The 20,786-nt window shown below is 51.0% G+C and overlaps 1 protein-coding gene across 1 annotated transcript in view; it reads left to right on the top strand.

Moving 5' to 3' along the window:
- MTCL2 (microtubule crosslinking factor 2) overlaps nucleotides 1-19,413 on the top strand; it is a 75,186-nt gene extending 55,773 nt beyond the window's left edge. The window contains exons 9-15 of the mRNA XM_019972375.2: nucleotides 807-911; nucleotides 1,881-2,048; nucleotides 3,614-3,865; nucleotides 4,897-4,968; nucleotides 5,907-5,977; nucleotides 7,701-9,054; nucleotides 11,736-19,413. Of these exons, the coding sequence (XP_019827934.2) occupies nucleotides 807-911; nucleotides 1,881-2,048; nucleotides 3,614-3,865; nucleotides 4,897-4,968; nucleotides 5,907-5,977; nucleotides 7,701-9,054; nucleotides 11,736-11,888 (2,175 nt within the window). The 3' untranslated portion in view covers nucleotides 11,889-19,413. The remainder of the gene's footprint in view (nucleotides 1-806; nucleotides 912-1,880; nucleotides 2,049-3,613; nucleotides 3,866-4,896; nucleotides 4,969-5,906; nucleotides 5,978-7,700; nucleotides 9,055-11,735) is intronic.
- Nucleotides 19,414-20,786: the final 1,373 nt, after the last annotated feature.

The raw sequence follows: 20,786 nt of genomic DNA, 5'->3' as shown, positions 1-20,786 counted from the left end.
TTGCTACTGGAATGGAGGCGCAAGGGGACCAGCGTTTTTTGTCTTGCCCACTGACATATCCCCAGTTTTGAACAAGGACCTGGTGCATGGCAGATATTCAATAAATATCTGTCAAATAAGGGACTTCCTTGGTGGTCCAGTGGTTAAAACTTTATGCTGTCAATACAGGGGGCACAGGTTTGATCCTGGATCAGGGAACTAAGATCCCACATGCTGCCGGGCACAGCTAAAAAAAAAAATCGTCAAATGAATGAATTAATGAACAGTAAATAAACACCCTCTTCTTCTCCTTCTCTCCTTTCTTGAACTAGCCCTCGTCTCCTGGACTGACTCTGGACTCCTGTCCAGAATCAATTAATAGCAACCCCTGCCCCCAGGAAGGGCCCCGTCTGTCTACCCAAACCTCTGGTTGCCCTTATCTATAGTTAAGAGGGCGCCTTGTGGACCTTTTAATCCAATCACTGTGCCTCCTTTGACAACAGAGCTATTTCTGAGTAGTTCTCAGGGATGTCTCATGGTCCTTGGGGCAGAAGAGATGGTTGTGGGGTAGGGGAGAGGGCCAGAAGGACCTGACTCTCTAGCTATGCTCCTTGGCCTGGATGATGCTTAGGAGTAAAAGTTAAATTTTGGGAAATCAGTGCCTAGCTGGGGTGCCTTTGGTCCATAAATCCTCATACTTGCTTCCTGCCTGTCTCTTCAGCCCCCTTTTTATCTGAGTCACTAGTCTGTATCCTCTCCCCCCGAAGGTTAGACCCTCAGGCATGATGCTCTGCCACCCCCTGATCAGTGTGTTTTTTAAAAAATAGGTAAATAGCATGAAGGAGCTGTACCTGCTAATGGAGGAAGAGGAACTGAATGCCCAGCATTCTGATAACAAGACCTGCGCAGGGGACAGCTGGACCCAGAACACGGTGAATTCTCAGCCCATTTCCAGTCCTGTCCTGTCTTTCTGTTCCTCTGTCTGTTTAGTGATCATGTCTTGCTGCTTTCTCTGATGGCAGTCCTCCACCAGGGACTAGAGCTCCAGAGGGTCATTGCCTGGTCACTGGCCCCAGATGCTCAGTACTGTGCGGTACGTAAGTCATTCCAGGGCAGTGATAGAGAGTCAGATGATGGATTGTGGGGTCACAGGTAAGACAGCAGTTAATTCTGTTCAGCGCGTAGGGGATGGTATTACAGAGAAGGGGTTTTAGGTGGTAGGTTTTGAAAGATGAATAGGAGCTTGCCTAATAAAGAATGAGGAAAAGGCCATTCTGTGCCAAAAGAACTGTGTATGCAGAGGTGCGGCGAGGTATTCTGAGACTGGCTGCAGCTTGGGATGCTTGTAGTGGGGTCAAGGACAGCAGGCTGGAGTGAGTTGTATGAAGAAAGGCCTTGTGGCCTAGGATCAGGAACTTTCAGATCAAGGCAGGGGGTAGTGGAGCAGTGGGATCAGGCTCCCGGGGGTACCCACACTAAGCTGGGTTATAGGTGGGAAACAGGTCATGTGCCCAGGAGAGAAGATTAGGCCAAGTCAGATAGTCAGGTAGACTCCAGGGTTCAGATGCTCATCTGGCCCCTGGTAGGTCAGAGAATGCAGGGAGAAAGACCCAGGCCTAGATACTGCAGGGCCTCAGAGAAGCCAGGGTCCAGCTCAGCTTTAGGCTGAATAATTGGTGTAACTACAGAATTTTGTGTTTATGTGAAGCTGGGGCATGTGTCAGCCTTGGAGGGGGCCTGGGCTGGGCTTGTTATGCCTGTTTTATGAAGAGATGATCCAGAGCAGCAGATGATCTGAGGCCTGGTAGAGTCCCAGACTGAACTCTGGATGAGTTCCCAGTCCAGCCTCCCCTCCTTGCCGCTCTGAAAGTTCCTGACTGAGACCTTGCCCCCATCTGCAGCCCAACGAGTACATCAAGACACTGGCCGACATGAAGGTGACGCTGAAGGAGCTATGCTGGCTGCTCCGGGATGAACGCCGAGGTCTGACTGAGCTTCAGCAACAGTTTGCCAAGGCCAAGGCCACCTGGGAAACAGAGCGGGTGGAGCTCAAGAGCCATACTGCCCTGGTGAGTGTCTCACCAGTCAGAGACATCCCTCTCCTCGTTCCTGTCTCTGCCAAGGTCTCAGCTGTCAGACTGGGAAACAGGATGGCAAGCCATGCTCCTAGAAGCATAGGAATCACTTTACTTACTTTGTGGCCCAGAGAAGGCAAGAGCCTTGACTAGATCACACAGCAAGGATACCAGAAGCAGTGGAGGCTGGGGGTCTCTGGGCTAGGAAAGGCAGGTGAGGGGTTGGCAAAGGAGCCTGGGGGCATCATGGGCACCTTTCCCACACCACAGGCTCACAGGTGAGGCCAGAACACTTAAATGCCTGTCTGCACCTGACGGCATCTTCATCCTCACACCCAGACACCCAGACTTCTGTGGCTTGCTGTCCTTGTAAAGTCCCCTTAACTCTCTGCTACCTGGCCCTGTTTTGCTCCGTCCACTCAAAGTGGGGGACTCCCCTCTCTACAAGCCAAATTATCAAAGAACCCTTAACCAGGAGCCCTGGGTATTTAGTCTCTGCTGTGTGTGCCTGGCAGCAAGTTAGCTGCCCTCTACTGTGGTCTGAGAAGTGTGAGGGTGGCTTCGTCCCACTCAGAGTGCTCTTACCAGCCCCATCCTGCCTGCACGGCCCAGCTTCCTCCCCACTGCCCCTGCTTCAGGCTGCCTTCCCAGGCGTCACGGGCCCCTTGGAGGTGGGTACACTGGCTATCTTTGTTGGGCAAGTGACAAGACAGGCACAGAGGAGTTCAGTTTCTTCTCCAAGATCACCCAGCTAGTAAGCAGCAGACCTGATCCTCAGTCCCCAAACCTTTGCCCTCCTGGCTTCTCATGACCGTGATCCCCGCTTCTTCCCAATTCTCAAACTTCTGGCTTCCCGGTGCCACCATTCTGTCCTCCCAACCTTCCCTGCAGATCTCACAGCTCCCTTCCCATCTGCACTTTCCAGTGTCCACTGTTCATACTGCCCCGAAACCCCAGCCATTGCAGCGGCCCCTCCCCCATGGGAATCTGACTACAGCCTGGGGTGTGGGGTGCCTTGATTCTTCAGATGGCATCTTTACCTCCTGCTCCCCCCTCTCCCGAGCTTGGGACCAGGAAAGCCATTACTCTTGAGTGATTCCTGCACACGTTTTTTTTATGTTTAGACTGTGCATATCTCCCACTAACTGTAAACCCTGGTAAGTGTTGATGAAATATCCTGAGAAGCAATAACTAGAACTTCTGCCATTGTGTAGCTATGTCACCTGGGAAGAGTAACCTCTCTGAACCTCTTCCCCCTTGGTAAAAATATCAAAAATGGTAGTTATCTTGCTGAGTTTTCTTGAGGATACACATAATGCCTGAAAAGCCCTTAGCACCGAGCTTGGTGTGTAGAAACTGTGCCACACAAGCTTTGATTGTGAGAAGAGACTAGTTCTAACTGAAGGGGTCAGTGACGGCTCCTGGGTGAGGGGGTCCTCCGAGGAGAGGACCCTCCTCCCTTTGCCTACCCTCTGCTGGTGCCTTGGAGGGAAGATCATGGGAGGGGACGGCAAGGGGCCTCCCAGTGCCAGCTACCCAGTTTGCTCTTCCTTCCCCAGATGGAGCTGAAGGCTGGGAAGGGGGCTGGGGATCGGACAGGGCCTGACTGGAAGGCAGCCCTGCAGAGGGAGCGGGAGGAGCAGCAGCACCTCCTGGCCGAGTCCTACAGCGCGGTCATGGAGCTGACGCGGCAGCTGCAGATCAGTGAGCACAACTGGGCCCAGGAGAAGCTGCAGCTGGTGGAGCGGCTTCAGGGTGAGAAGCAGCAGGTGGAGCAGCAGCTAAAGGAGCTGCAGAATCGCCTGAGCCAGGTGAGGCCTGTCCCAGCCCCAGCCGCCTTAAGCCACAAGTGGGGAGTTGCTGTGGGCACAGACCAGAGGGAAGACTCCTTCAGGTACTGCTGGATCCGTGTGCTCAGAGACCGTGGTAGGGACCAGGTCTTCCTTCCTGCTGGTCTCATAGGCTTGCTTTCCGTGTGTTTTATTCCAAAGCAAGCTGTCCTCCAATGTGGCCTCTTTGAATTTTGTGTTCACATCCTCACAGCTTAGCATTTGCAATGGGAAGAAAGTTTTTTCTCCACGGCTCTGATCAGCCAGGTATGAGTCATATGTCCATATCTAGAGCCTACCAAAACCCTTGAACCAAGAGGGAAGAACCAAGGCTGGTTCCTCATGAAAATTAGAGTTCTCTGACCAAAAGAGGTAAATAGGAAAAACAGTCATTGACTGTAGCCTCACTACAGTTAACATGCGCCTCGCTTATCAAGCTCTGTGACTTTTTCCTTTGTTTATTATTTCAGTTGTATAAATCAGGACTTTATATAAGACTCAAATACTGCAAAAGCATACTCCGTCCCTTTCTTGCTATTTAAATTTACATTCAGATTTTTTTTATCATTAATTGAATCATAATATATATATATATTATTTACATTTTGCCTGTTTCATAGAGAGCTGTTCACAACAGAGTGCAGAGCCATGCCATTCAGTTTAATTGCTGCTTAGCATACCTAGTGTGGAGACACCACTTTAATGTCATTCAGCTGCTGCCTGGCTGACATAGCTGTTCCAGGAACTGCAGCGTGAATTAACATAGTAATAACAACTATTACTGTATTTGAGATAATGACACTTATAAGGATGCCTATAAATGGTTGGTTTTATGATCATTTGCCAAACCCACTTTGTTGGCTCAGAGCTGCTGTCCATTTGGAAGGTGGCTCCGAGCCCATGACCTGGGTCATCTGGGCTGCAGAGTGGAGCCTGGGGAATGGCACTGCACAAAACAGGGCCCGGCTCCCCAGCTTTGCCTGTGAGTGACCACCTTCTTTATTCTTGTTCAGCTGCAGAAAGCTTCTGACCCCTGGGTCCTAAAGCACTCAGATCTGGAGAAGCAGGACAACAGCTGGAAAGAGGTGAGAGAGGTGACAGGCTCCTGGTTACACTGCAAAATCCCTCCCTTGGGGGAAATGTGACCAGGACGATGCTAATCCTGTCCCGTAGGTCACATACCCTCACCCCCTTGGGCTCCTCAATCCTGAGGTCTCTACTTCATGATTCCAGCCTTAAGACCTGTGAAGGTCCCCTCCTTGCCAGCTCCATCCTTCCATGCCTGGGGAGAAAGGTTAGGTGTCTCTCTGTTTTAATTATGCTCTTCTCAAAAACAGGGCCTCCAAAAGAGCTTTGTGATCCTGGGCAAGTCACTCTGTCTTTTTGGGCCCCAGTTGCCTCACTGGTAAAATAAAGTCATATTTTCTGCCTTAGCCCAGCCCAGCTTCTGGAGATTAATCAGTGAAGTTTGCTTCTGAACCTCAGGGGCACTGTCCATATAGCAACACACTGAGTAAAGAAACAGTGACCATACAAGCCCTTGCTCATGACAGCCTGAGGATGTGGTGAATTAGATTTGGTTGCAGCAAAAGCCAATTCTGGGGAACTGAAGTAAGAGAGGATTTCATTAGGGCCTTAAGAGGGCTGGTGATGCCGGGTCAGAAAACTGGTGCAAGTCTTGGTTCTGGAACCAGGGTGGGGCAAACCCCAAACAAGACCTCAGGTCACTGCTTTCACCTTCAACTGAGCAGTGGCTACTGGTTGCTTTGTTGCTGCCATTACATTCACAGTAAGTTCTAAATAGACTCTCTTGGGTTCTCCCTTGGACTGTGGATTGGCCAAGCTTGCATCACATACCTATGGGGGCGGGGTTAGATGCACTACAGCCAGAAACTGACCAATGGGCTTTTAGATCGGTGCTAACAATACTCTTGCTCTACAGGAGGAGACTCAGGCAGAGGGGCTGGGGCCAGCTCCCACATTGTGGCCAGACTGACCCTTTCCTGTCTCTCTTCCATGACAGACCCGCAGTGAAAAGATCCATGACAAAGAAGCTGTTTCTGAAGCTGAGCTTGGGGGAACCGGCTTAAAGAGGTGCTGGCAGCCCCTTCCCCTTGCCCTGTCCGCAGCCCCACCCCCTGCCCCGCCCCCGGCCTGCGGTCTGGCCTGCCACTTTGCCTTTCTTCTTTGCTCCATGTGCCCAGCACTGCTCCTCCACTGAATTGAGAGAACATGGGGATATGTTTTTATGGAACCCCAGCCACTTAGGAGCTGGAAAACTTTGGGTGATAGCAATGCTAGCCTGAGATTTTTTTTTTATTCTAGTCATGGAAAATGGGATCCAGCATATCCTAGCTGAGAAAGAAACTGTTTAGCTCCTTTTGGGGTTCTTCCTGTCTCTGGAGTTTGGAGAGTCCTACTGGACCTCTATTCCTGGTAGTACTGAGCATCATCCTCTGGGCCCAGCCCTGTGCTATAGCCAGGGAACCCCCCGGGGCTCTCAAGACCATGTCTCCACCATTAGGAAACCCATGAAGAGAGTTGGGGTAACAGAACCCCACAGGGACCATGTGAGCAGCCCAAAGCCAGGTGAGCCCCAGGAAGGAGGGTGGCTCTGGAGTTGTGATGTGAGATTTGAATTTCAGCACTGCAGGTTCTAGCTCTGTGCCCTGGTGCTGTACTTCCCATCTCTACCTATGGGGTAATAGAAACTGGCCCCTAGACTTGTCCGAGGACTGAATGGTCTGACGTGTGCAGTGCTGTCATGTATGCCTGGCACTTACAGTCATCAGACAGCACGCACACCAGGTCTGGGCCAGAGATTAAGTGGTGTCCTAGATCCTATTATTATTTGTTGTTAGTTACTCAGTTGTGTCTGACTCTTTGCAACCACATGGACTATAGCCTTCCAGGCTCCTCTGGCCATGGAATTCCCCAGGCAAGAATACTGGAGTGGGTTGCCATTCCCTTCTCCAGGGGATCTTCCCAACCCAGGGATCAAACCTAGGTCTCCTGCATTGCAGGCAGATTCTTTACTGTTTGAGCCACCTGGGAAGTCCTAGATTGGGCTCCCCCAAAAGTAAGCCTTAAGGCAAGGATTTGAGTGCAAATGGGACATTTGGGAGGGGATTCCAGGAAAAGTCTGGAAGTGAGACCGGAAAGGGAAGGCACTATAAAGGAGGTGTTATCAACCAGGTTACACGTGGGCAGCTGGAGCTATTTCACAACATTGCTGGGAGCCAGAGTGGAGCGTGAGTTCTTGCACCTACGGGGACCTGGGGACTGGTATCAAATTACCAAACCCCACCCATGGTTTGTTGATGGCTATGTCTATACATCATGTGAAATTTTTAGTTTCCACACAGTGGTAAAGAATCTGCCTGCAATGCAAGATATGTGGGTTCCATCCCTGGGTCTGGAAGATCTGGAGAAGGAAATGGCAACCCACTCCAGTATGCTTGCCTGGGAAATCCCATGGACCGAGGAGCCTGGTGGGCTACAGTCCATGGGGTCACAAAAGGGTTGGACATGACTTCAGCAACTAAACAACAACTGGGTGGAGGCCAAGTATGCTTCTGCAGACAGAAAAAAAGCCCTCAGGTGGAGAATGGCAGGTGCTCGGACCATGCAGTACTGCACATGTAGGTGTGCGTGTGGAGGGAGTGAAAGGCAGGGCACCAACAGCATCTTTCACAAGAGGTGAGCAGGACCGTCATGGTCCCAGGTCCTGTGAAGCGCAGGGACCAGCGAGGAAGACCAGAGTGCTTGCTCTGTATAAGGCATCTTCCACTAAGCCATTCTCTCTGCTCTTCCCCAGGACCAAATCTGTTTCCTCCATGTCGGAGTTTGAGAGTTTGCTGGACTGTTCCCCGTACCTCGCCGGGGAAGCCTCCCGGGGCAAAAAGCTGCCCAACAGCCCTGCCTTTGCCTTCGTGGGCGCCCAGCCAGTGGACCCTGAGAAGGGTGCCCCCGAACAGCCAGGGCTCTCGCCCCGTGACTGCAACCGCCTGGGTGCCCTGGGCTGCCCGGAGCCGGCGGGGAGGCAGATGCAACGCAGCTACACAGCACCCGACAAGACGGGCATCCGCGTGTACTACAGCCCCCCGGTGGCCCGGCGCCTGGGCGTCCCGGTGGTCCATGACAGGGAGGGGAAGATCATCATCGAGCCGGGCTTCCTCTTCACCACAGCCAAGCCCAAAGAGTCGGCCGAGGCGGACGGGTTGGCCGAGAGCTCCTACAGCCGCTGGCTCTGCAACTTCTCCCGGCAGCGCCTGGACGGGGGCTCCGGGGGCGGCCCCTCGGCAGCAGGGCCTGGCTTCCCTGCAGCCCTACATGACTTTGAGATGTCGGGGAACATGAGCGACGACATGAAGGAGATCACCAACTGCGTGCGCCAGGCCATGCGCTCGGGCTCGCTGGAGCGGAAGGTGAAGAGCACGTCCAGCCAGACGGTGGGCGTGGCCAGTGTGGGCACGCAGACCATCCGCACGGTCAGCGTGGGCCTGCAGACCGACCCGCCCCGCGGCAGCCTGCACGGCAAGAGCTGGTCGCCGCGCGGCTCCTCGCTCGTGTCCGTGCGCAGCAAGCAGATCTCATCTTCCCTGGACAAGGTGCACGCGCGCATCGAACGGCCGTGCTGCTCACCCAAGTACGGCTCGCCCAAGCTCCAGAGGCGCTCTGTGTCCAAGCTGGACGGGGCCAAGGACCGCAGCCTGTGGAACCTGCACCAGGGCAAGCAGAACGGCTCAGCCTGGGCCCGCTCCACCACCACGAGGGACAGCCCTGTGCTGAGGAACATCAATGACGGGCTGTCAAGCCTCTTCAGCGTGGTGGAGCACTCGGGGAGCACGGAGTCGGTCTGGAAACTTGGCATGTCCGAGGCCCGGGCCAAGCCTGAACCGCCCAAGTACGGCATCGTGCAGGAGTTCTTCCGCAACGTGTGCGGTCGGGCGCCGAGCCCCACGGCGTCCACGGCTGGGGAAGAGGGCTCCAAGAAGCCGGAGCCCCTCTCCCCCGCCAGCTACCATCAACCCGAGGGCATGGCTAGGATCCTGAACAAGAAGGTGGGCAAGTCGGGCGGCAGTGAGGAGGCCAGGCTCTCCGTGCTCCCGCAGGTGGGGAAGGATGGAATCACTCGAGATGGAGATGGAGCCACGGTCCTTCCCAATGAGGTAGGTGGGTTGGGGGCGAGGTGCCCTTTTTCTTTTGAGGTGAATTTGTCTTATAAATGGGTAAATTGTTAAAGTATTTGATAAGTGTTACTGAATTTCCTTTCCAAAGACTTTGTTGAGTTTCTAGAACCCCCAAGAGTATATGGTGAGTGTTTTACTTTCCTATACTCTCTGGCTGCGTTAAATTAAAAAAAAAAAAAAAAAAAAACTTTAAAATATTCCTATTTTTTTAATTAAAAAAAACCTTTTTTAGTTTAATATACATACTGTAAAAAAAATATGGCTTATTGAATTCTTACAAACTGAACACAGCCATTATATTAGAGTTCCTTGGAGAAACTTGGGAGTAGGCTTTGTGGTTGTGCATGCGTGAGAATGTGTGTGTGTGTATAGAGAGAGAGAGAGACAGAGACAGAGAGACTGAGTCCAGAAGCCTGAGAACAGAAGAGCCAACGTTATAGTTCCAGTACAGCACATATAGCTGATGTAGTTCCAGTCTAAAGGTCATCAGGCAGGAAGAATTCTTTCTTACTCACAGAGAGTCAGCCTCTGGGTTCTGTTCAGTACGCCAACTGATTGGATGAGGCTCACCCACGTTAGAGAGAGCAAGCAGCTTTACTCTGTCTACTGGTTTAAGTGTTAATCTCAGTCAAAAGCATCCTCGCAGAAGTACCCAGGATAGTGTTTGACCAGGTGTCTGGACCTGTGGCCCAGTCAAGTTGACACAAAATTAATCATCATAATCACATAACCACAACTGTATCACGAAACCAGTAATACAAAGCTGATTGTATTTTGCATGTTGGTTGACCCAAACATTTTTCAGTATGTAAAATATGCTTATTACCCATTGATCCAGTAGTTCTCTTAAGAATGTAGCCAATGGAAATTTTTACAGAGGTGGATATGTATATAACGAAATGTACTGCATTATTAATAAAAATTGCTAAGACTTACTAGGCACTATGCCAACAGTTTGTTGTGATCACAACAGACTTTGAGGAAAAAATCCGGGCTGAGATCAAAGTTGATCACAACAACTTTGAGAAAAAAATCAAGGCTCAGAGAGGTTAAAAAACTTGTTCGAGGTCACATAGCTGGTAAGTAACTGGGCTGGAATTTGAACCAACCAATCAAGTTTTACAGCAGCACGTTTTTGGTGCTTTTTGAAGTATAGTTGCCATACAATATTATATAAGTTACAGGTGTGTAATATAGTGATTCATGATTTTTAAAGTTTATACTCCACTTGTAATCATTATTAATATTGACTATATTCCCTGTGCTGTAAAATATATCCTAGTAGCTTATTTTTCAGAGAAGGCAATGGCACCCCACTCCAGTACTCTTGCCTGGAAAATCCCACGGGCAGAGGAGCCTGGTGGGCTGCAGTCCATGGGATCTCGAAGAGTCGGACACGACTGAGCGACTTCACTTTCACTTTTCACTTTCATGCATTGGAGAAGGAAATGGCAACCCACTCCAGTGTTCTTGCCTGGAGAATCCCGGGGACAGGGGAGCCTGGTTGGCTGCCGTCTATGGGGTCGCACAGAGTCGGACACGACTGAAGCGACTTAGCAGCAGCAGCAGCTTATTTTTATTCCTAATAATTTGTACCTCTTAATCCCCTACCTCTATATTGCCTCTTCTTCCTTCCCTCTCACCATTGGTAACCATGAGTTTGTTCCCTATATCTGTGGGTCTGATGCTTTTTTGTTATATTCACAAGTTTGTTGTATTTTTTAGATTCCACATATAAGTGATGTCATTCAGTATTTGTCTTCCCCTGTCTAACTTAACTTTACCTAGTGTAATGCCCTCCGAGTCTATCCACGGTAATGCAAATGGCAAAATTACTTTTTTTTTTTTAATAGTTGAGTAGCATTCTATCCATTCATCTATTGATGGACACTTAGGTTTCCATATCTTGGCAATTGTAAATAATGTATAGCAGCACTTTTAACCATTATCCCTGTGTGTTGGTAGTAGTAAAAAAAATTAGAAACTACTTAAAACACATAAAAAATGAGTTGGATGAATAAATTAAGCTATTTCCACTCAGTGGGATACTGTGTGGCCATTAAAAAGAAAGAGATCTGGACATACATAATGACAAAAAAGTATTCATGTCTTTGCGATTATAAAGTAAACTATAGGAGTTGAGATCATTTTGGTAAAGGTATGTTCCAGAATTTATTTATGTATATTCCAGAGTTTATTATATTCTGGAATGTTTGGGTTTTTTTGTTTTGCTTTTTTGTCTGTACTGGGTCTTTTTTGCGGCACACAGGCTTTTGCTAGTTGCAGTGTGCAGGCGTCTCTCTAGCTGCAGTGCATCAGCTTAGTTGCCCCATGGCATATAGGATCTTAGTTCCTCGGCCAGGGGTCGAACCCGAGTCCCCTGCATTGGAAGGTGGATTCTTAACCACTGGACCACCAGGGAAGTCCCTGAAATGTTATTTATGAACACTCATTACTGTTTTATTTATGAGCGTTCATTACTGCTCTAATGGAAGAAAATACGTTTTTAAAATTGGTTCAGAGAGGGGCTACAGCTCCTAGGAACTGGTCCTGGGGCACAGCTGAGTCCAGATTCCTTGCCTGGCTGGCCACCCAGTCCCGGGGTGGGCGGTCAGTCAGTGCCTCCAGGCTCCTCCTGACTTCTCTCTCTCCCCCCACAGGATGCAGTGTGTGACTGCAGCACCCAGTCTCTCGCCTCCTGCTTCGCCCGGCCATCCCGCTCTGCCATCCGCCACTCTCCATCCAAGTGCAGGCTCCACCCTTCAGAGTCTGGCTGGGGTGGGGAGGAGCGGGCAGCCCCGCCCAGCGAGTGATAGAGTAGCAGAGCTCCTCATGTCGACCAGCCCCCGTCTCTGGACAGCCAAAGGGAACCAGTGGAGAGGAGAAGATGCTTGGGGCCCGCAAGCTCCCTGCATCTCTCGCCCTGGAGGGCTGCATCTCTGCCATGGAAGCGCTTTCCCAGCCAGGTAAAGCGGGGTCTCCTGCTGACTGCTGGGTGGTGATCTCTGACTTCCCAGGGGAAGGCAGTGAGTGGGAGAAAGACCAAAACTGGGTTTCAGAAGCGTCTCCAGAGAGATCCTTTGAGAGCTGATTCCTGGGTCGTAAGTTGGGAGAGCCTTGCCTGGTTCCACCCACACCCACTTCTCAGAAGAGCCGAGGAAAGGATCTACTTCCAGCCATGCGCCTCAGGGAAAAGGGCTCACAGAGATGTTCCTGGCCAACCACATCCCTATTCATGGGGAGGAAACACCGATGAGAAGAACAGGCTTTGCTCTAGGGCTCAACGTGGGGTGTCTGGTGAGCTGAGCTGGGCGTCACCCCATCCCTCTCTTCCCTCCGCCACCGCCTCCTCCTTCCAGCCCTGCTGCTCTGGATTGCTGCAGCTCTAGGGGATATGATAGGGCAGTAGCCACAGTCAGGTATCTGCTTGGAATCCTGGGGCCCTGGATCTCCCTGCCCATAGCTCAGATGCAGCAAGACCTAGAACGTGAGGTAGAAATGTGCAGGACCCAGGGTCGGGGAGCCACTGGCACTACCTTTCTTGTTAAGTTGACTTGGGGGGACCCCAGCCTTTCCAGGAGACTCCTTGAGGACAGACATAGGTAGAGTCCATCTCAAGACCTGGTGCACAGATAAATAAATGCCTAACTGCCCACTGCCTTGATTGCTGGGGGCTCTTGCCCCAGCACCCTGGAGGGGTGCCTCATCTCCACTGTGTTTACATCCTGCAGCTGGTGAAGGGCAAAGATGTTCCCAAAAAGAGGCCCCCGGTTGGCCAGATCAGGCCCAGGAGCCTTCCACGAGGCCGGTGCCCCGGGACATGGCAATAGACTGGGGCCTGGAAACACATTTCTTGCCGAGGTTGTTTATTTGAGTTTTTCTTACTATAAATATTTAAGGTGGTTTTACTTTATTTTAATAATTTAATTTACCCCAAAGTCCCTAAGGTAATTTATTGGAGGTTGAGACGTGTACTCTCATCACTGGGACAATGCAAGGCTTTAACACGATGGATGGGTGTAAGGTCCTCTCTGTGGACAAGGCAACTCAGCAGGCGAGCTCTGGTCTCCTGGTTCAGGTTTGGAGGGGGCCCCAGCAGAGGTCCCCACAAATCTGCTGACCCTTTGGCCTCAGAGCACCACTTCTATGCTCCACACCTGCTACTTGCCCGGCCCCCAGCCGTGAGATTGTAAATACAGACAGGACAGAGGGCTGGACCAGCAGCACCGCTTTCCAATCACTTCCCATTTTCCTTCCTCCTTCTGACACCTTTTTTTTTGGTTTCTAATGAGTCCAACACAGATTACTAAGGCTTTTATCAAGAGCATGGAGATCTCTCCAAGTTCCCTAAGTGAGAACTCGCAGGAAAACAGGACTGAACTTCGAGAATGTTGTTTATTGCAGCTTTGCACATGGATCTGAGAGTGTCTGCCAGCCTGCCTCAGTTCTCACCAGCCTCCAGCCTTTTCACCAGCCTCTCTCCTTAGCCTTACGGACTCTCCAGGCTCGTCTCTCAGTCCGAACCCCACTGCCCACCCTTCCCCGTTGCATGTGAGCTGTCTGAGCTATCGGACGGATTGCAGCACAGCTCATTGCAGTGGTGACAGGGCAGGGGAATGCAGGAGGCCTCCCCCTGGTGCCAGTGAACCCATTTTGGTTGCACACGTACCTGCATATGTGTGTAACTGGTTGGGGGCTCAGAATGAAAACATCAGGATAAAGTGGCTTATCTGTGAATTTTCTATCAGGAAGACTGAAAGCCGGCAGCTTTGCTAGTGTGTCCCCTAGGACTCAGGAGATGCCTCTGCACTCCCACCCACCAGCCCCCAGTCTTGCCCTTTCTGGGGCACCTGGACCAGTTACCCAAATACCTTCATCTCCATTGCCTATCGGCAGAACTTTGGGGTCACATTAGTACAACCAGCCACTTCCTCATACCATAGTGACCTGTGTGGGCAGAGCAGGCAGGTCAGTGGAGCCAAGGGCCAGGCCCCTCTGGAATGCCAGTGTTCCCACCCAAGAGGTCAGGGGAGCCCCTCCAATGCCATCTCCAAGGGAGGGGGGTTCACACCAGGCCACAAGCTACCAGAGGCCTTGTGCCACCTCCCCGGGCTGCAGAGGGCCAGGGAGGCTGTACTTCTAGCCTTGGGGAGGAATCCTCACGAGACCTGGACCCTGCTGACTGCTCAGCCTTACCATCATTGTTCTCATCCAAGATTGTCCTTGCATTCTCGTTGTCTTAGCGCCTGGCCGCCCAGCCCTCAGCCAGTGTCAGAGGCCTCAGACCTTGGTTTTCAGTAAAGTCCCAGTTTCTGCTTCCTGCATGCCACTGGGCAAGGTCACTCATCACTGTTCCTACAGAAGCCTCTGGACATGGGGCTTGATGGGGTTGAAAATGTTACATGTAAATATTGGTTTGATTTGGGTTTTAGCATTTTAATTAGTAACTGGTTGTGTTTTCTTTTTTTGGGGTGGGGGGTTGTCTTGTAAAAACTCTCTACTCTTTTGGAATGTAATTTCTAAGTTTGTTTGTTCCTTCAAATGCCTTTTAAGTCTTGGTAACATTCCGGGAGCAGAAAACTGCCTGGCCCACCGTGAGGACTCCCCAGGAGCACCGGGTCCCAGGAAGGAACACTGCCCTTTTCCCCTTTCTTCTTTGCTGCCTCTTTACTCTCAGCAACTTCCTTCTCTTCCTCGCCCTCTATCCTTCTTTTTCCTCTCCTTTCCATCTTTGTTCTCTTCAGCCAAAGTCCCAAGGAACCCTGGGGTCCTAATTCCCTACAGGCCCCTAGGCTTGGATCCATTGTGTTGGCACAGTTGGTTGAGGGGAAATGGAAGACCAGTTGCCATGACTGACCCCAAACTGGATGATCTTGTGTTTCTGACATCTGACCTCTTCCCATAGCCAAATCAGACCCTCCTGGGGGCAATGATGTCTGTATTTGAAATGAAAATCAAATTACTCTGGCATGTCAGTGGCCCCTAGATCCTGCATGCATGAGGTATCAATATTCAAGTCCCTGTCACCCTGGCAGCCCTCTCCCCCCCAATTTTGTCCCCACCAAAGGCTGACCAATTTAAAAAACCCCTTCTAAGAGGTCTTGCTGAAAACGGACCCTTCCCTTGGTCTCCCCAGGGATGCTCCTCTACCAGCTGCTTTCCCAGGTGACAAAGTTGAGGGTTTAAGACTTACCCTCTTGTGCCCTGATTGCCACATGGCTCTCTCCTGCCTGCCTGCATCCACTTTTCATGGTTTCATCACATGGCCTGTTCTCCTCTTGCCCATCCAACTTCTAGGGCCTTCCTCCCTCTCCTCTCCCATCTAGAATGCCCTCCCCAGCTTTGCCAGTCTTCCAGGCTCATCAGCCCCCCAATCTCACCACCTCTTCATTAATAATTAAGTCCCTGGACACCTTTTCTAGAGCACATGGCTATTTAGAAATTGCTTCCCCTGCCACATCTCCTTCAGGCTTCTACATGCTAACTCTGGGAGGCAACCTTGGCAGGACAAGGTTTAGTGCTCCCATTTTACAGATGAGGAAACTGAGGTACAGGTCTCATTCCAGAGTCACCTAACTAGGAAGTCATCAAGTTCAGACTAGAACCTAGGTCCACTGGAACCCTCAGTCCAACCTTGTCCCTTGCTGTGTTAACCTACTGCTCCACTGGGGGCTTTGTGTGGGTGCAGAATACCCAGACTATGCCACTGCCCAACCCAGACATAAAACCAGTCTACCCTGAATCTCTGGACCTGTGTGTCCCAGAGGGTGGTGTGGGGACCCCTGCATCAGAATCCTCTGTGGACATGTCCAAAATGCAGCTTCTTGGCCCCCACCTCACCCCAGAGGGCCAGGAATCTGCATATCTAACAAACTCCCAGAGAGATCCTAAATACCAGTGCATACCATTGATGTTCACAGCCTTGACCATTGTTGTTCAGTTGCTCAGTCATGTCTGACTCTTCGTGACCCCATAGACTGCAGCACGCCAGGCTTCCCTGTCCTTCACCATCTCCAATTAGGCCATCTTTTTTAAGCCCAATAACCACGGTGTTATATCTTTAGAAGAGCCTTGAGCTGAGAATTAGGGGACCTGGTCCTCAACCCAGCTCTGATTTGGGTTAATTATGCTGAGAATTTCCAAAAAGCACTGGAGGCAATTTACAATCCTAATCGTGAAGTTCAGTAAGACAACAGGAAAAAAAAAAGGGGGGGGCAAAAGGCAAGAGGAATTATCATTCCCCAAATCTATCTTCCCAGGTGGCACAGTGAGTAAAGAATTCTCCTGCCAGCGCAGGAGATATGGGTTTGATCCCTGGGTTGGTAAGATCCCCTGGAGGAGGAAATGGCAACCCACTCCAGGCAGTGTTCTTGCCTGGAAAATCCCATGGATAGAGGAGCATGCAGGACTACAGTCCATGGGGTTGCAAAGAGTCGGACAGAACTGAGCAACTAAGAGCACGTGCACACGCGCGTGCGCACACACACACACTTATATCTATCTGACATGATCCCCATAATCCTGCAATTAAATTTTACTCTGGAGTTTCCTGGCAGCCATGGTGAAAAGGGGAGCACATCAACTTTCACGACTCTCATCATCCAGTCATGGGAAGTGACAATATTTGCCCCAGGAGGCAAATTCTTATGCTAATTTAGAGCATGCGTCCTTTCTTCAAAGGCCACTAAGTCAGTTGTGGTATGAACCTAAAATGCAAGGATGTTTTCCAGGTCACTGAACTGAACTGATTTTAAAGATAATAATAAACTGCTACTGACTTGAATGACCTTGACCCCAGAGCATGTGGCTAGTCTGTGCCTCTGTTCCTCCAGCTGCAAAGTGGAAGAAATCCTAACTCACATGGCAGTGCTGAGGACCAAATACAATACTGTGCCTGAGTCTACGTGGGCAAACATAGGTTCTACACTGATCTAGAGTGGTCTGATCACACTCATTGTCCCCTAGTGCCCTCACTAGTCTTAGTGAGTGGAAAGGCTAATAAATTGGACCAGTCCTCTCAGTTTTTAAAAAATTGTGGCCCAAAATACATAATATAAAACTTACTGTTTTAGCCCTTTTAGTGGCTTTAAATACATTCACACAGTGGTACAACCATCAGGACTATCCATTTCCAGAACTTTTTCATCACCCCAAACTGAAACTCTGTACCCACTAACAGTAACTCCCCATCCTTCCCTCAGGCCCCTGATAACCGCTATTCCACGTTCTGTCCCTATGAATTTACCTGTTCTAAGTATTCCCAGTGGAATCACACAGTGTTGGTCCTTTTTTGTCAAACCCCTCACTTTTTTGGATGAGGAATTGGCCCAGAGAAGGGAGTTCCTCACCCAAGGTCACACAGCAAACTGGAGGCAGAGTCAGGACCAGAATTCAGGTTTCCTGACTCCCAGCAGGTTCTGCATTCCCAGGGGTGAGTGAGACCCCCACCTACCATTCCCTGATCTTGGCTGAACCCTGTCTTCTCTCTGGGCTCAGCCTGTTTGCTTCCCACCACCCATCCATCCTTTGTTTTATCACCTTCCTCCAAAGCCTCCCCTCCTGCCGCCTCTTCTCTGACTGATTCCCACCAGCAGACCGAGTGGCCCTGACCCATGGCCAGGTTTTCCTCTTCTGAGCCCCGGGCTTCTTTGTAGCACCCACCCCCTTCAGCCCTCCCAGAATGGCCTCCTGTGGATTTCCTGGCCCTTCAGGCTCACATCCCCATCCTCCTGTGTCTGTGGTCTCCCAACTCCTGATGTTTGCTTTCAGATCTGATTGTATTTCCTGGGTTCTGTTTTGTTTTCTCACACTGAAGGGGGAACCTTTCCCCGATGCCTCAGGCTGGGCTTGGCCCAGTGACCGCCCCCAGCCCAGAAAGACACCCCCATCTCACCCTTGAGTCCCATTTTCTTCTGTCCACAGCCTCCCGACAGGACCCCAGGACTATCCACTGGGATTTGGCGGAGGTCACTGGGACCCCCATTTTGGCCTCCCCTATCCTGCCCAGTCCTCCATAGCCTTATTTGTAAAGCAGATGCAGCCTGACTTGGGTTCTTCCCTCCTCTCCCTGGCCATCTGTCCGTGCATCTGCCTGTCCATGTGACATCCCACCATCCTCTCTACCCTCCCCTGGATCTCTCTGCCTCTGAATAGCTTGCCCTGGCGGAACCTGTAGCCCACCCTGGCATTACCCCTTATCCCTTCCGTAGTATTTGCAGTTTGCAAAGTCCACAGAGCCAAGAACCAAAGGGAACTGGTGACAAGGTGACCCCTTGTCTAGGGCTGCCCCACCCTACCCTTCCCCACACCGTCCTTGGACCCTCCTTTGTCTACCCCATCAGCCTTGCTCCCCTCCTTTCCTGCCCTTCACCAGCTCCCTGAACCCCAGGCAGTAAGGAAAGGAGCTCTGGTTTCCCCTAAGCATCCTTGAAGGGCCAAAGTCATCAAGGCCTGACCATCTTGTCTTTCTCCACTCTATACCACTCGAACTGCTCCTGTGAAAAGGAATTTCAGCTAGGATTTTGGAGACCTGGCCCAGGTCTGGGCAGTTGTCCTAACTTCTCTGTGTTTGGTTGGTTGTATGATTTTACGAAGATGATCCCTAGGGACCCCAGAGCACGCCTCATGTTTTTGGGTCCTGCATCACCATCCTCTCTCCACTGGGCCCTGGTATCCTGGCTCCTCTCTCAGCTCCGCCACTGACCTCTGTGCCTTAGTTTACTTCTCTGCACAGGGGGCTCACCACAAGTCTGTTCCCAGCAGCTTCCCAATTTGGTGCCTCTAAGGCAGGGCCTTGGCAGCTGTGGCCCAGCTCCCTGGCACTGTCTTCTTAGGGTACCAAGTTGCTGAGGATGAGATGCCTGGAGGTTCTCAAAGAAGCCAGAGCATCACCTGGGAACTTGACAGAAATGCAAAGTATTGGCCCCACTCAAGAACTACAAAACTAGAACTTTGGCGGGGGTGGGGGGAGGGCAGCAATCGGGGGGTTTAACAAGCCCTCTAAATGATTCTGATATACATAGGCGTTTACTACCTGCCGATCTAAACCAGCAAATAGTGTGGCCTGGTGAAGGACCGAGGCTGGTCCTGCCCAGGAACAAGTGGGAAACATCAAGCTTATCTGGATTTCTGAGGCTGGGAACCCTGGCCATCCCTACCCAAACCAAAACACAACTGTGTTCTCCTCTTCCCAGAAACTGGGGGGCTGGGGAAAGGCAGGCATTTTTCCTTTCCCTACCCCTGGCTTGGTTCCAGTTCTACCCACCTCTCCTACTTGTCTGGGTTTTACTAAAGGTTGTATAGGGTTGTGCCAGCCAGGCAGGGGGTTGGCATCCTGGGGGGGGGGGTGGGGCGGGGAGCAGGGGACAAAAGACCCTGACCCTTTATCCCTTGGGAATCTCACCATAGGCTTATGGCTTCTTTTCAAATGGAAAGAAACTTAGGTTCTCAAAGAAAGACTCCTAAATCCCCAGCCAGCTCCTCCTCCTCCTCCTCCTCCTCCTCCCACCTTCAGGGAGACCTTATAGACAGTGCCAAAAAGCAGCTCCTGCCCCTAGGGGCTGAGGGGAGAGGACCAAAAGCTGTCCCTCAACCTGGCCCCCCATCCCGAACCCCCCGCCAATACTGTGAAACCCCCTTCCTGACCATCCCGGTTTCCTGGTGTGGACCCTGAAGTGGGCCCAAGGGGTCCCCCAGGGAAAGGCCTTTGGGAAGGAAGGGACCAGGGGCATCCTTGGGCCAAACTCTCTGCCTCTCCTGTCCACTCTTTCTCCTCCCTACTCCTTTCTTCAGAAGGCTCCTTCCCAGGAGGTATTGGGTGCTAGACAACCGTGGTCCAGTCCGCCAGCTCTCCTTCCCTCCCGTGTCTTATTTCAGACATGAGAATAACTGTACAGTGTAAACTTACAAAGGGTTTTTAATGGTTGTAGATTGGAAATAAAGTATGTCATATGAACAGCTTCCATGGACTTGGCTTCTCTGATTTCTCATGTGAGGTGGGTGCGGTCCCCAGCAGATCTGGAACTTGACTCAACCCCACACCCAGTTGCCTGGGAAGGAGGGAGTCCTGGGAATGCCACAGCCAACTGGCTGGTCTGGGGTCACTTGGGAGGAGCCACCAGGGGCTCCCAGCTACTGACTGCTGACACCTCAGAGTATCCCATGAAGGGTGGTAAGGCCACAGCACAGAGGAACAAATGCAGAGTCATCAAAAATGGAATTGAACTTTCTACAGAAGACTTCAAATATTTATCACAAAAAAAGGACGGGTTAATTATCTATTACAGTATAATTAAATTATCCCCAAACATTTATTATATCACAGATGACATGGGTCAGGGATTCAAGAGCTAAGTTGTTCTGACTCAGGGTCTCCTGAGGGTGCAGTCAAGTGTCAAATCAGGCAGCAATCATGTGAAGGCATGATTGGGGCTTGGAAGATCCATTCCCAAGCCGGGTTACTCATGCCTGGTAAGTGAGGGTGGGCAGGAGGCCTCAGTTCCTCCCCCTGTGGACCTTGCCCTAGGGCTGTTTGAGTATCCTCACAACATGGCAGTTGGCTTGCCTTAGAGCAAGTGATCTATAGGAAAGCAGAAGAGGTCACAGTGTCTTTTATGACTTAAGCCTTGAAAATCATACACTATCATTTCTGCAGCATCTCACTAGTTATACAGATTAGCCGTATTCCTTTTGGAAGAGAACTATACAAGGGC

Source organism: Bos indicus, chromosome 13 (genome assembly GCF_029378745.1).
Source record: "Bos indicus isolate NIAB-ARS_2022 breed Sahiwal x Tharparkar chromosome 13, NIAB-ARS_B.indTharparkar_mat_pri_1.0, whole genome shotgun sequence".
Lineage (NCBI taxonomy): Eukaryota > Metazoa > Chordata > Mammalia > Artiodactyla > Bovidae > Bos > Bos indicus.
This window is presented reverse-complemented; position numbering and strand designations above follow the sequence as displayed.